The sequence below is a fragment of the Artemia franciscana genome, chromosome 20 (assembly GCF_032884065.1).
Source record: "Artemia franciscana chromosome 20, ASM3288406v1, whole genome shotgun sequence".
NCBI lineage: Eukaryota > Metazoa > Arthropoda > Branchiopoda > Anostraca > Artemiidae > Artemia > Artemia franciscana.
Window position 1 is genome coordinate 26,154,808 of NC_088882.1, and position 14,418 is coordinate 26,169,225.

At 31.3% G+C, this 14,418-nt stretch overlaps 1 protein-coding gene across 8 annotated transcripts in view; it reads right to left on the bottom strand.

The window, feature by feature from the left end:
- The window catches only part of LOC136039963 (protein kinase C, brain isozyme-like), a 231,924-nt gene that overhangs the window by 29,097 nt on the left and 188,409 nt on the right, over positions 1-14,418 (bottom strand). For all 8 annotated transcript variants that reach the window (XR_010620599.1, XM_065723995.1, XM_065723994.1 and 5 more), the window contains exons 12-13: positions 8,464-8,652; positions 6,130-6,270 (exon numbers count right to left, since the gene is read on the bottom strand). Coding sequence is in view for 7 of the 8 variants with exons in the window: in XM_065723995.1 (XP_065580067.1) it covers positions 6,130-6,270; positions 8,464-8,652 (330 nt within the window). In the remaining variant the exon portion in view is untranslated. The remainder of the gene's footprint in view (positions 1-6,129; positions 6,271-8,463; positions 8,653-14,418) is intronic.

A 14,418-nucleotide genomic window follows, 5' to 3' on the forward strand; every position in this document is an offset into this window, starting at 1 on the left:
TTCCAAAATATTAAAAAGAATATTTCCCTCATTAAGCCTTCCTCTCTTTACACTTGAGTTTTACTTCTCATCACAATAGTGTAAATGTGCATAATGTAAATGTAATATTTTCTTTAAAATAAAAGCTACCATTCCCTTAAAAAGAGATGTAAACCCCTCTCCCTCAACGTTACAAACTTAAGCCAAATATATTCCTAAAACAAAATATATTCCTAAAAAAAATTAAATCCTCCTGAGATATACGAAGGAAATCTAAATGAAAGTCTGAAAAATGGGTGCACATATACATTAGGTCCCTCCCCCCCCCTCATACAAAAAACCAATGGCCTATCCCCTGCTATCTGATGCAAAGACATGCAATACAGTACATTAGCACTACTAGATAAACGGTGTACAATAACTGTTCATGTGTATGGACCGAGATATTTAGATGTATATGGACATAAATATTTAGGGACAAATACAGCCACACAACAGCATAATCTCTAAAACGAGGGATTACAAAATTAGCTTCTTAATGCTATGAATTCGACAGGCTATGTTTCATGATTTTTTATCTATAGCATTTCATCTCTATTCGGAATCACCTCTATTCTGCACAAATAGTGGAAATCGACACTTTTCAGAGATGTAATCCAATAAATCCCTCAACAAGAACAATAGAACTGAAAATCTCCTTTCGAACATAAAGTATCCTCTCCCACTATTCTACTTCCACCGTTTCAATGAAATGGAATGTGAAGAATGCAAGCATCCATGGTATCCCCCTCCAGAGGCACCATTTGGACCAAAACTTGGGGTGGGCATGAACTCCATCTTGCCCCCCCCCCGACTCACTTCGTGTCGCGTAAGAAAAAATGCGGGTTTTGGCAGCACGTCGATCGAATATTCTAAGTAAAACGCATTTTCAGCACCCATGTGTTGCTTGGAAATGTACTGTATCCGAATTTGGAACTCAGCCACACTGACCTCTAAGATTAATTTTAAAATCGAAAATCACAATCAACGAGGTTAAGTGATTAAACTGAAAGTGGAAAATTCACCCAGACTACAGGTTGGCGTTCCTCAGCGAGAAAATTTCTTATTTAAGTAAACAATACGTCGATGAAAGTAATCTTCATTAGCATGCTGAGGGTTGCAACCAAAATCTCGGTTTTCCTTCAGCAGAATTCTTACAGATCAAATATATTTACAAAAAGGAAAAACATAACAAGAGAAAAAAATATTACAACACTCAAGGTAACAAGGGGAACCGGCGAGCTTTCATCTTTGCAAAATCATCAACAAGCTGTCTGTGGTCCAATTTTTTACTAAATGCTTCTCTGCAAACATCAAAAGGAGGTGACTGAGACAATTGTCTCCTGTTGTATACCGCAGGTAGTTTTTCACTATTTCTAAGCGAGAAAACAAACACTCATTGCTCGCTGTTGACACAGGAAGTGTGGCAGCAATACAAAGTACTTTATTACTTCTGAGTAAGCCACTGGTAATGCCTGAAGATGATCGACAATGTCTAGAAAGTTTTCCGGTTTTTCTCCTCATCGAGCAAGAAACGCTTGGCAATACCAGCTTGAGATTCGAGAAGGACGTCGTCGATATCCAGCTCGCCGTAAAGAGCAAAGATACGCTTGAGCAACTCTGTGTCCATAATCTTTGTCGATCTTGGATCCAAGGCTTCGAGTGTGCTCAGCGCTGGCAAGTTATCTGTGAACCTTTTGTCAAATTCGGCTAGTAGACGGTTGAAAGTCTCGGAGTGCTCTCGCTTCATTTCATCCGCCAATGTAATAGTCCGATTTCCAGATTGGATGAAGTTCTTTCCTAGCGTCAAAGTTGTCACAAATTGTTTCAGATTCTTGGTGATCTTTTGAGTTCTAATGCTAATGGCTATTAATACCTTTATATTTACCTAACTAAAAAGTTAATAGGCTTAGTGATGTAAAGTCTTCTACTTCTCTGTGCTCTCGTCTTTAGAGTCTTATTGTAGCGTTGGCCTACAATCTGGGGTTCGACCGGTAGAGGATGTCAAGCGTCTCTAACTTTCATAAGGTTTATGTGTCGAGCATAAAAATGTTTATTTACACATATGACACAGTAATTGTACATAAGACGAGGACAGAAACAGAATAAGAACTGACTCGAGTAATCTAAAACGGGGGCTTATATTCACTAAAACAAGGAAATAAACATCGAAACATTTGAGAGGAACTGATCTATTTTAATCTGTCAACTTAGAGGAATTACTGTAAAAATTCAGAATTTATACATCTAGGAAATGGGCATTTGACAGATCTCGAGAATTTTATTATGTATCTAGCCTACTTTCAGAGTTTATAATGATTAATAGCAAATAGCGTAATTACCCCAAGGGTCGTCAGGTAATTAAGCTCTTTGGTTAATAGGCGTGCAGTAATTTCAAATCAATTGGACAGAATGGGTTATGTTGGACATAATGGATTATTATGGCCGGCAAAGGGCCCTTTGTGGTGGAGGCTTGGGCCCCCTGGAAAATCTGGGGTGGGCATTTGCCCCCCTGACCCCCCCCAAATGGCGCCTCTGTCCCCCTCCCAAAAAAATATGAATTTTCGTATTCTAGTAGACAGTAGCTTGAAATCATTCCCTTATGATTATCGGGCATGATAATTTCTTTGCGAATTTCTAATAGAATCACATACGTCTTTGGGACTACCCGAGTTCATAGCAAGCTTGAAACAGTATATTTTGTTGCTCAGATTCCACTTCAAGGGATATTACGCTACTTTTGGGAAAATTAACTTCTTCTAGGAATACTTATTTAAAATCTTGAAACTCGGGATTCCTAGGTGAAGTAAGTGTTTTTTAGGACATTTAGGCAAAGTTTGAGTTTTTCAAGCAGAAATTTTTTTTCGTTGGTGTAAATTGTCAACAAGGCAAACTTGATTAGGCTATGCAGCAATTATGGAATAGGAGCAGGCGACCTATGTAATTAGAGATTCTTCCAAACCACTGATGGCCTCTTTTTCCCCTCTGGTAATTTGCAAACTCACTGGGGACTATCCAAATAGAGCACCAACTAACTTTGTAAAAAGAATACAATTTAACACATTCACTGGTAACCTGGTGAGGTCTTGCGTCGATCTGATTGGAGTCGCCGGTGAATGTGTCATATGATATATTTTTAGTAAGGCATCTGGTGATCAATTTTGCTATAGCGACAAGTTTGAAACAATAATGATTAAGCATATTCAAAAATAAACACACCCTAGAAGTAAGAATGACCTATGTTAATTTTGGTAAAATACAATGTCAATATTACAGAAGGGGTGGGCCCACCGCCATGAGCTCAGGGTTTTATGGACTATTACTTTTGCACCCATTAACCTGGGTTGAAGTGATAAATTCGGTTCTATGTCCTGGTTTGAAAAAACTGTCACTAAGCCGAAATCTCTAAGGAACTAGATTTTTAGATTTCCTGTTCTAAAAGAAAAGCGTCCCATCTAAAAAATGAACGCAAAAGAGATCAGTGGCAAAGACAAATGTCAAAAAGCTTCATTTGCAAGATGCCTGGGTTGAAAAACTGTCAATTGAGCAGCACTAAAAGAAAATCCTTTGTCTGAAGACTTGCAGTGGCGAAATCAAGCACCCAGAATTTTGGAAGAGCATCTATTTGATTATATTTTGGCAATGTTCCATCTGAACGCTTGCTCAGCCTTCTGAAATTAATCAAAACAGAGATCCAAAATAGTCTTGAGAGTTTCCTTAGTCTCACTTGTTTAAGTCAATTACCGGGTGAAAAACAAAGATAAAGTTCCATCAACTGTTAACATGCCAAAAACTTATGCACGGTTTCAAGTTGATGGCAGACACTACTGTCTGCCATCGACCGACCGATGGTCGGTCGATCGCCATCGATCGACCAGACTGTCTGGTCGACCGATGGACCAGACTGTCCATCGGAATGTGACAGAAGGATGGCAGACTGTCTGCCATCGGTCTGTCCGACCGAGTGCTAGAGATGAAACTTATTTCAACCTTTCCTTGTATTCATGGTGGTGTCAAAAACGTTATCACTGTCTGAAGTAAAAATAACAATTTGATACTTCGCTGTGCTTTTAATGTGGAATCCGTGGAAATCTAGGGCAAAATATCCTTTTTTTCTAGGGGGACAAATAAAAAAAAAGTGGAGGCACTGTTTTCAAAGGACATGCTCCAAGCTGAATCCACATTGCTAATAGAAGCATAGAATAACATTGCGGTCATTCCAAAATTTTTAGATCAGGTTTGGCACAATTATTTCATATTCACGACAAGCGAGACACATGGGTAGTGAGTTTCCTTTTTATTGTTTTTTACCCAGATGGCATAGAAATAATTTTTAAAAGATTTGACCTTTTTTTTTAAACGATTTTTTTCTTAGGTTTAGTACGACAGATATTTTGATGTCTTACACAATTCAAAGATGAAATAAACGGTATATTTATATTTCTGTCTTCCAAAACGAGAGGTTGCAAAGAGCGAGCTTTCTGACGGTTTCAGCCAAACAGGCTATCTCACAATTTTCACTTTACAGCATTTTAATACATTCTTTCGATGCATTTGGTCGTTGTGAACGTTTATTTATTCATTTTAATTTCATTGTTTTTTCTTATTTTTTGCTGCTCCACTTCTTCTCTTTATATAGTGGGGTATAAATGTTTGAAAGTGTATTGCAGAACCTAAGAACATTGACCTTAAATATATTACAATAAAGCTAAAATAGCTATGAAATTCTCCACCCCTCAAGATTCATCAAAATATTCACAACAAATAGGTAACAGGGTAATAACTATCTACATTAAGCAATGCATGGATGAATCACTGAAAAAGAAAAACGAAAAAAAGTAAAGTGCCACTTATTGACATAAAAATGGCTGGTAATCCATGCATCAATTGTAAATTGTTATGGTTTGGCACAATAAAAAAAACATAAATATAGCAAAGATAAACAAGCATCTAAATTTTTCTAAATGATAAATTAATTAGTTAGTAAATAAAATAAATAATAACTAGCAGCAGAATATACCAGAAAATAATAAAATGACATTTTTGAAAAAAAAAATTCGTCTTCAAAACATAATAAAAAATTGGGATTTTTTTTTTCGAAAATCTATGAATACAAGTGAAAACGGGCACAAACCAGATTGGGTTTTCACATAAAATAGATATCAAATTGATCTAAATTATAAATGAAAAAATGAAGTTTACTAGGGACTAATCCTTTTATTTGAAAATGGAAACAAAAAATTCTGGATATTTCGGTCACATATACGGTGGCCAACATCAGCAGATAAACTCTAATACCCAAGAAAAATTACCTAAGGAAATAACTAATACAGAAGAAAATCTATAATTTGTAAATGAATAAATGAAAAGAACCGACAAGTTGAGGTAGACATGTTAAAAAGACCAAAGATCAAAGCTATTTATAATGCTCAATCCGTTTTGTACCACTCGTTTTCACATAAATTTATAGAGAAAAATTGTCTACTTTTTAGACCATTTCGAAAGCCAGTTAGATTTTTTTAAATGTTGATTCTTTTTGACTGTTTGGTCTTCTCTGAAACTGCAAAGTCTATCGTTAACTCTAAGACAAAAATTTGTCTCATCTACGATTCGAAGCTGATTGATGCATCCTCATCTATACATATACAGATGAATCTTGGAAGTAATTGCATATTCGTAAGTGGTGAAAAAAAAGACTCATAAATTTAATGAAGGTATATGACACAAAAGTCAGTGACTAGAGGAAAAAAATTTACAGACCTTAATGGATTTACTTTTGTGTGCCCGGTGAGCAAAATTTTGCCCTCTTTCCTCCACCACAAAATTGTAAGTCCTCTTACTCATTCCAATAAATAAAAATTTCCTGGAACCGTAAATACGATCAAACAGCCGCGAGACCAAATAGAAAATAGGATTAAAATTCACCTCCATTTTAATTAATAACGAGCATAATAAAAAACTATCACTTTGAACTTTCACTGCCATTTCCATCGATTGTTTTCAGAGCTGAAAATTTGCGATTGACAAAGAGTTACCGACACAGAAAATTGTATAGCTAGATCAAATAAAAATGGAATAAACATAATAAGGAATAAAAGAATATTCACTTACAATTTTTGGTTTGAAAGGAGGCTGAACTTCTCTGGTTTCAATTTTTGGCCAGTCAATACGACGGAAGAAAGGATGATTTCTAATATCATCGTCCCCTCTCGGCCCACAGCCAAGTCTTTTAGTTGGAACTTTCGTGAGAAACTAAAGAAAAGATAATTTTCAATCAAGATACATGACGGAGATGAGTAAATGGGGAAAACAACAGCTCTTCAAATTTATTGTAATATTCAAACTTTATACACTCATAGGCTGGGTTTTAATTTAATAGAATTCTGTAAGAATTACGGTTACTATTTTGCTATTATCCTGGACCAATACAACATAAGAAAAGTTAATTTTTTGGATTTGAAAATGGTTCAAAGTAACTGATTCTTCATGATACACGTATTGTTTTGCTTTTATTTATTTTTAAGCACTTTCCTAGACATGTAACTGGTTCATTTTTAACTTAAAGAGATAAGTTCTGACATATTTGTAGGGGGGAGAGGTATTTGCTCTCCCCTGTACATTTTGAAATACCTTTGAGGGTATTTTCAGTTAAACATATCTTTTTTGGTATTTCCATTGAAAATATTGAAAAACAACAAATTCCTCCACTCCGTAGATTTTGAAAATTACCTTTTACCCCGCCCCCGAAACACACTTATGTGAATTCACACCAATGCGGAAAATTAATTTTTTGTGATTGACTGTCACTTCCTGATACAATCTCTAAATCTTTATCTCTCCCTCTCTCAAACCACCTAATCATTACTTTAAATTAAGAAAAACCCATTTTCTTTAAAATAATCAGCATACATTACATTTAGCATATTAGGCTTGTCAGCAGTTTTATGTTGTACATAAACCTCGTCAATATTCATCCCCAAAGCATAACGTAAAGAAACCCGTTTTTCACAATTTCATCATCTTCATTACCAAAACATCCTCAAACGCTTTAAAACGCTTGCCGAATGCCAGATATTTTCCTTTTACTTATTTTTAGAACTTTCCTGAAGAAAAATCTAGTATTTTCACAAGCGATTTGTCATTCAAAAGGCTACATCTTGGCAATGTGACAAGCGAAGACGTTACATCCTAGTTTATCCTCTAAGCACACATTTGCTGAGCATTGCAAATGAAACAGTTTCATCCTCAATAATTCCTTCTATCCTACATACAAAAAGTTTCTTCTTGAAGTAGAATCTAATTAAAAAGGTTTTGTGCTTATAGAAAAAAAACAACTCTTTCCATTTCCTAACCGCGAGAAAAGACATTTACGAACACTGATAATAAAATAACCACTGCTATTTCCACCATAAAATTGACTAACAGATGTATCAGAAATTAAATTCAAGGTGAAATAGAGAAAAATAAAACAACTTCAAAATAAGTAAGAACCTGAAAAAAAATGACAATTAGAAAAAATGGAAGGGAACCTTTGGTTCAGGGGCAGAAGAAGCTTCTCCTGTAAAATTTAGGCTTCTATTTTGTCCTAGAAGGTTCAATTTTGTGGACCAGGCACGTCCCCAAGGCAAGGCTTCTAAGTTGATGATTAACCACCATATCTTAACTAGTTTTACTTAGTCCAAACAATCTGCCCTTTTTTAAGCAATTTCAAGAATTTCAGACTTTTTTGTTTATCCTCTTTGGTTGACTTTTTGTTTTGCAGCACTTTTGTTTTGCTTGTTTGGACACAAAAAATAAAATTATTTGTTAAAATGAGCTATTTTCCGATATTTTACGACCACAAAATCAATATGATCACCCTAAAAAAAAAGCATCCATGATCGTCCTTATAATCAAATATAAAGAATTGTATATTTGCAGATTCAGAGTTGAAACCTCCGATGTAAGGTTTCCAAAATCTCCAATATGACGAAACAGTTTTCAGCAAAATTATGCCAAATGGCAGAGTCTCCCAGCCCCCCTTTTAAAATACTGTAGATCATAGTAATAACTTCTGACAAACAACATAACATAGTTTTTGGGGACGATAGGTAAATAAATAAAAATGTTTATATTTTTCAAGAAGACATGAAATAAAATTCATTTGATGTATTTTCTGTTTTTAAAAGTTCTAGTTTTATAGAGTTTTGGTTACTACTGAAGAAGGTCTCTGTTTACATATCTTTCGTTAACATGAGCAGTTTGACTTATCTCTGTTTAACAAAAAAGGAGGAAAATCTGGTGTATACACATTCATAAAACCACAAAAACGTACTAAAAAGAGGAGTCCACATCAGTAGAATCCTCTCCACTGACGCGGTGTCTACATGGAGTTAGCCAATGTGAAGGCACAAAACACAACAGAGCAAGAGATGACCCTCAAAGGAAGTTGAAACAAGTTCTTACCCCCTTACACGCATCTTTTGCTTCTTTTGACATGAACTTGGGATAGGAAACATTATGGTCCGTAATAGCAGCAAATAGTTCATCTTCATCTTCGCCATCAAAAGGTGGCTGCCCAACTAGCATTTCGTAAAGAAGAACTCCATAAGCCCACCAATCAACTGACTTGCCATACGGTTGATATAATATGATCTATAATGGATTAACTTAATGGAGTCATCTGGATTGCACTTTACACTTATAAAGCGTACAAACAGGGGAGCCATATATATATATATATATATATATATATATATATATATATATATATATATATATATATATATATATATATATATATATATATATATATATATATATATATATATATATATATATATATATATATATATATATATATATATATATATATATATATATATATATATATATATATATATACTAGCTGTTGGGGTGGCGCTTCGCGCCACCCCAACACCTAGTTGGTGGGGGCGCTTCGCGCCCCCCCCCAAGCCCCCCCGCGCGCGTAAGTCGTTACGCGCCATAATAGTTACGCGCCATTGTAGTTGTGTCCCTATGTCCCACCTGTGAATATAGATAGATATATATATATATATATATATATATATATATATATATATATATATATATATATATATATATATATATATATATATATATATATATATATATATATGGTTTTAACTACGTAAAACTTGCGAATATACAACATTCTTTGCTGTCCCATTGTCTTTGCATATAAATAGATTGTCAGGTTTACCAACTCTTGAACATGCAACATATAATGGTCCATGGGAAAACAATCTGTATTCAGATCTATACCTCATGATTCTAATGATTGCCCTTGAGCTTTGTTGATGGTGATTGCTAATCGACCATTCCCTGTCCTGGTGTCCCGGTCGTCATTTACATCCCCCTGTTTCCCCCGGTGTCCCCGTTGTAGTTGTGTCCCTGTGTCCCGGTCGTCATTTATATTCCCTGTGTCCCGGTCGTCATTTGTATCCCGGTCTGTATATACATTCGTTTTTTAGTTTTGTTTTTCTCCTTTATTTTTTTCCTTTTTTTTCTTTTTTAGCTTATTTAGATTTTTAGATTTTTTAGTTTTTTTATTAGTTTTTAGTTTTTTTTTTCTTTTTAGTTTTTTTGTCCCGGTCGTCATTTATATCCCCCTGTTTCCCCCGGTGTCCCCGTTGTAGTTGTGTCCCTGTGTCCCGGTCGTCATTTATATTCCCTGTGTCCCGGTCGTCATTTGTATCCCGGTGTACCGGTCTGTATATACATTCGTTTTTTAGTTTTGTTTTTCTCCTTTATTTTTTTCCTTTTTTTTTCTTTTTTAGTTTATTTAGATTTTTAGATTTTTTAGTTTTTTTATTAGTTTTTAGTTTTTTTTTCTTTTTAGTTTTTTTGTAGTTTTTACCTTCTTTTTAGTTTTGTTAATTTTTTTTTTTTACTTATGTCCTGGTCGTCATTTATACTCCCTGTGTCCCGGTGCTTTGTTGATTGCTAATCGAACATTCCTTTTGTCCTGGTCGCTTTCTCTTTGAGTTTCGTCATTTATTTTTTTCTTTTTTAGTTCTTTTAGTTTTTACCTTTTTTAGTTTTTTTTAGTTTTTTAGATGAAAATTTTTTTTAGTTTTTTCCTTTTTTTCTTTTTAGTTTTTTATTGGTTTTTACCTTTATTTTAGCTTATTTTTCAGTTTTTTCCTTTTTTTTATTTTTTTTTTATTTTTTATTTTTTTTTAGTTTTTTACCTTTTTTTAGTTTTTTTAGTTTTTTTAGTTTTTTAGCTTTTTTACTTTTTTTTATTAGTTTTTAGTTTTTTTTGTAGTTTTTGCCTTTTTTTAGTTTTTTTAGTTTTTTAGCTTTTTTATTTTTTTTATTAGTTTTTAGTTTTTTTTGTAGTTTTTGCCTTTTTTTAGTTTTTTTAGTTTTTTAGCTTTTTTATTAGTTTTTAGTTTTTTTTTGTAGTTTTTGCCTTTTTTTAGTTTTTTTAGTTTTTTAGCTTTTTTATTTTTTTTATTAGTTTTTAGTTTTTTTTGTAGTTTTTGCCTTTTTTTAGTTTTTTTAGTTTTTTAGCTTTTTTATTAGTTTTTAGTTTTTTTTGTAGTTTTTGCCTTTTTTAGTTTTTTTAGTTTTTTAGCTTTTTTATTTTTTTTATTAGTTTTTAGTTTTTTTTGTAGTTTTTGCCTTTTTTTAGTTTTTTCAGTTTTGACGTCACCTGATCCAGTTTTTTCAGGTGACGTCACCTGATCCACACATCCACAGACAGACAGACAACTTATTTTTATATATATAGATATATATATATATATATATATATATATATATATATATATATATATATATATATATATATATATACATATATATATATATACATTATATATATACATATATATATATATATACATATATATATACATATATATTCAGATCTATACCTCATGATTCTAATGATTGCCCTTGAGCTTTGTTGATGGTGATTGCTAATCGACCATTCCCTGTCCCGGTGTCCCGGTCGTCATTTACATCCCCCTGTTTCCTCCGGTGTCCCCGTTGTAGTTGTGTCCCTGTGTCCCGGTCGTCATTTATATTCCCTGTGTCCCGGTCGTCATTTGTATCCCGGTGTCCCGGTCTGTATATACATTCGTTTTTTAGTTTTGTTTTTCTCCTTTATTTTTTTCCTTTTTTTTCTTTTTTAGCTTATTTAGATTTTTAGATTTTTTAGTTTTTTTATTAGTTTTTAGTTTTTTTTTCTTTTTAGTTTTTTTGTCCCGGTCGTCATTTATATCCCCCTGTTTCCCCCGGTGTCCCCGTTGTAGTTGTGTCCCTGTGTCCCGGTCGTCATTTATATTCCCTGTGTCCCGGTCGTCATTTGTATCCCGGTGTACCGGTCTGTATATACATTCGTTTTTTAGTTTTGTTTTTCTCCTTTATTTTTTTCCTTTTTTTTTCTTTTTTAGTTTATTTAGATTTTTAGATTTTTTAGTTTTTTTATTAGTTTTTAGTTTTTTTTTCTTTTTAGTTTTTTTGTAGTTTTTACCTTCTTTTTAGTTTTGTTAATTTTTTTTTTACTTATGTCCTGGTCGTCATTTATACTCCCTATGTCCCGGTGCTTTGTTGATTGCTAATCGAACATTCCTTTTGTCCTGGTCGCTTTCTCTTTGAGTGTCGTCATTTATTTTTTTCTTTTTTAGTTCTTTTAGTTTTTACCTTTTTTAGTTTTTTTTAGTTTTTTAGATGAAAATTTTTTTTAGTTTTTTCCTTTTTTTCTTTTTAGTTTTTATTGGTTTTTACCTTTATGTTAGCTTATTTTTCAGTTTTTTCCTTTTTTTTAGTTTTTTTTTTATTTTTTATTTTTTTTAGTTTTTTACCTTTTTTTAGTTTTTTTAGTTTTTTTAGTTTTTTAGCTTTTTTACTTTTTTTATTAGTTTTTAGTTTTTTTGTAGTTTTTGCCTTTTTTTAGTTTTTTCAGTTTTTTTTTTAGTTTTTTATTGGTTTTTACCTTTATTTTAGCTTATTTTTCAGTTTTTTCCTTTTTTTTAGTTTTTTTTAGTTTTTAGTTTTTTTAGTTTTTTACCTTTTTTTAGTTTTTTTAGTTTTTTTAGTTTTTTAGCTTTTTTATTTTTTTATTAGTTTTTAGTTTTTTTTTGTAGTTTTTGCCTTTTTTTTAGTTTTTTTAGTTTTTTAGCTTTTTTATTAGTTTTTAGTTTTTTTTGTAGTTTTTGCCTTTTTTTAGTTTGACAACTTATTTTTATATATATAGATAGTTTTTTTTTTTACTTATGTCCTGGTCGTCATTTATACTCCCTGTGTCCCGGAGCTTTGTTGATTGCTAATCGAACATTCCTTTTGTCCTGGTCGCTTTCTCTTTGAGTGTCGTCATTTATTAGTTTTTTCCTTTTTTTCTTTTTAGTTTTTTATTGGTTTTTACCTTTATTTTAGCTTATTTTTCAGTTTTTTCCTTTTTTTTAGTTTTTTTTTATTTTTTATTTTTTTTTAGTTTTTTACCTTTTTTTAGTTTTTTTAGTTTTTTTAGTTTTTTAGCTTTTTTACTTTTTTTATTAGTTTTTAGTTTTTTTTTGTAGTTTTTGCCTTTTTTTAGTTTTTTCAGTTTTTTTTTTAGTTTTTTATTGGTTTTTACCTTTATAGTTTTTTTAGTTTTTTAGCTTTTTTATTTTTTTTATTAGTTTTTAGTTTTTTTTGTAGTTTTTGCCTTTTTTTAGTTTTTTCAGTTTTGACGTCACCTGATCCAGTTTTTTCAGGTGACGTCACCTGACCCATCCACACATCCACAGACAGACAACTTATTTTTATATAGATAGATAGATAGATATATATATACAGATATATGTATTTATACAGATATATATATATATATATATATATATATATATATATATATATATATATATATACAGATATATATAAATATATATATATATATATATATATATATATATATATATATATATATATATATATATATATATACATATCATGAAAAGAGAAATCACCAATGCAACAGCACAAACACATAAAAAAAAAAAAAAAAGAGACAGAAGGAGAAAAGGAAGACTGTTTTCCTAAATTATGTATGTATGGTATATGTTTATGTATGTTAGGTTTACTGTTATATTTATTGTTATGTATGTTATATGCATGTTAGGTTTATTGTTGTATTTATTGTTATATATTGTTATGTATGTTAGTTTTTTTGTTTTACTCGACAAAATAGGAAACATGTAAAAATAACTTAAATGGCTTACGTTAACAGAAATGGAAACAGGATAATGAACCCAAGTGGGATATACAGTGAGCAATTATCTGGTATTATTAATTCATAAAAAATTATGTATGTTATTATTATATATGTTATATGTATGTTATATTTATTGCTATGTTTATTGTTAAATATTGTTATGTATGTTATATGATTATGTATGTATAGGTTGATTGTTATATTTATTGTTATATATTGTTATGTATGGTATATGTTTATGTATGTTAGGTTTACTGTTGTATTTATTGTTATGTATGTTATATGCATGTTAGGTTTATAGTTGTATTTATTGTTATGTATGTTATATGTTTATCTATGTTAGTTTTTTTTTTGTTTTACTCGACAAAATAGGAAACATGTAAAAATAACTTAAATGGCTTACGTTAACAGAAATGGAAACAGGATACTGAAGCCAAGTGGGATATAAAGTAAGCTATTATTTGGTACTGTAAATTCATAAAAGTTTTATGTATGTTATTATTATATATGTTATGTATGTTAGGTTTATTGTTATATTTATTGTTATATATTGTTATGTATGGTATATGTTTATGTATGTTAGGTTTACTGTTATATTTATTGTTATGAATGTTACATGCATGTTAGGTTTATTGTTGTATTTATTGTTATATATTGTTGTGTATGTTATATGTTTATGTATGTTAGTTTTTTTTTTTTTTTTTTTTACTCGACAAAATCGGAAATATGTAAAAAGTCAACTTAAATGGCTTACGTTAATAATCCTTGGCAAATCTCTGCTGTTATATATTTCATTAGTTTTATTTTACTAAATAAAAAAACAAACCAACACATTGACTATTTCGCTTGAGCTTATCAGTAGTGCAACAAGTCCATAATAATTATCCCCGAACTACTGGAAAAGATTCGAAAGGAATCCTGATATTTTTCAAACTAAAATAATACTCAGCTATAGTTTTTTTTTTATAAAGATAAATAGATACAAATATATTGCTGTAAAAACCTCTTTGGGCCATGGTCAGACAAGTGTCGTATATGTGGCAAAGAAATTTATGGACATAAACTAAAAAGCCAATGAGCCTACTCTAGCCGGCATAGTTTTAAAAATACAAAAAATTGACATCTTTAGCTTTAAAAAAACTAGGATAATTCTGGACTTCGAAAAAACTAAGTAT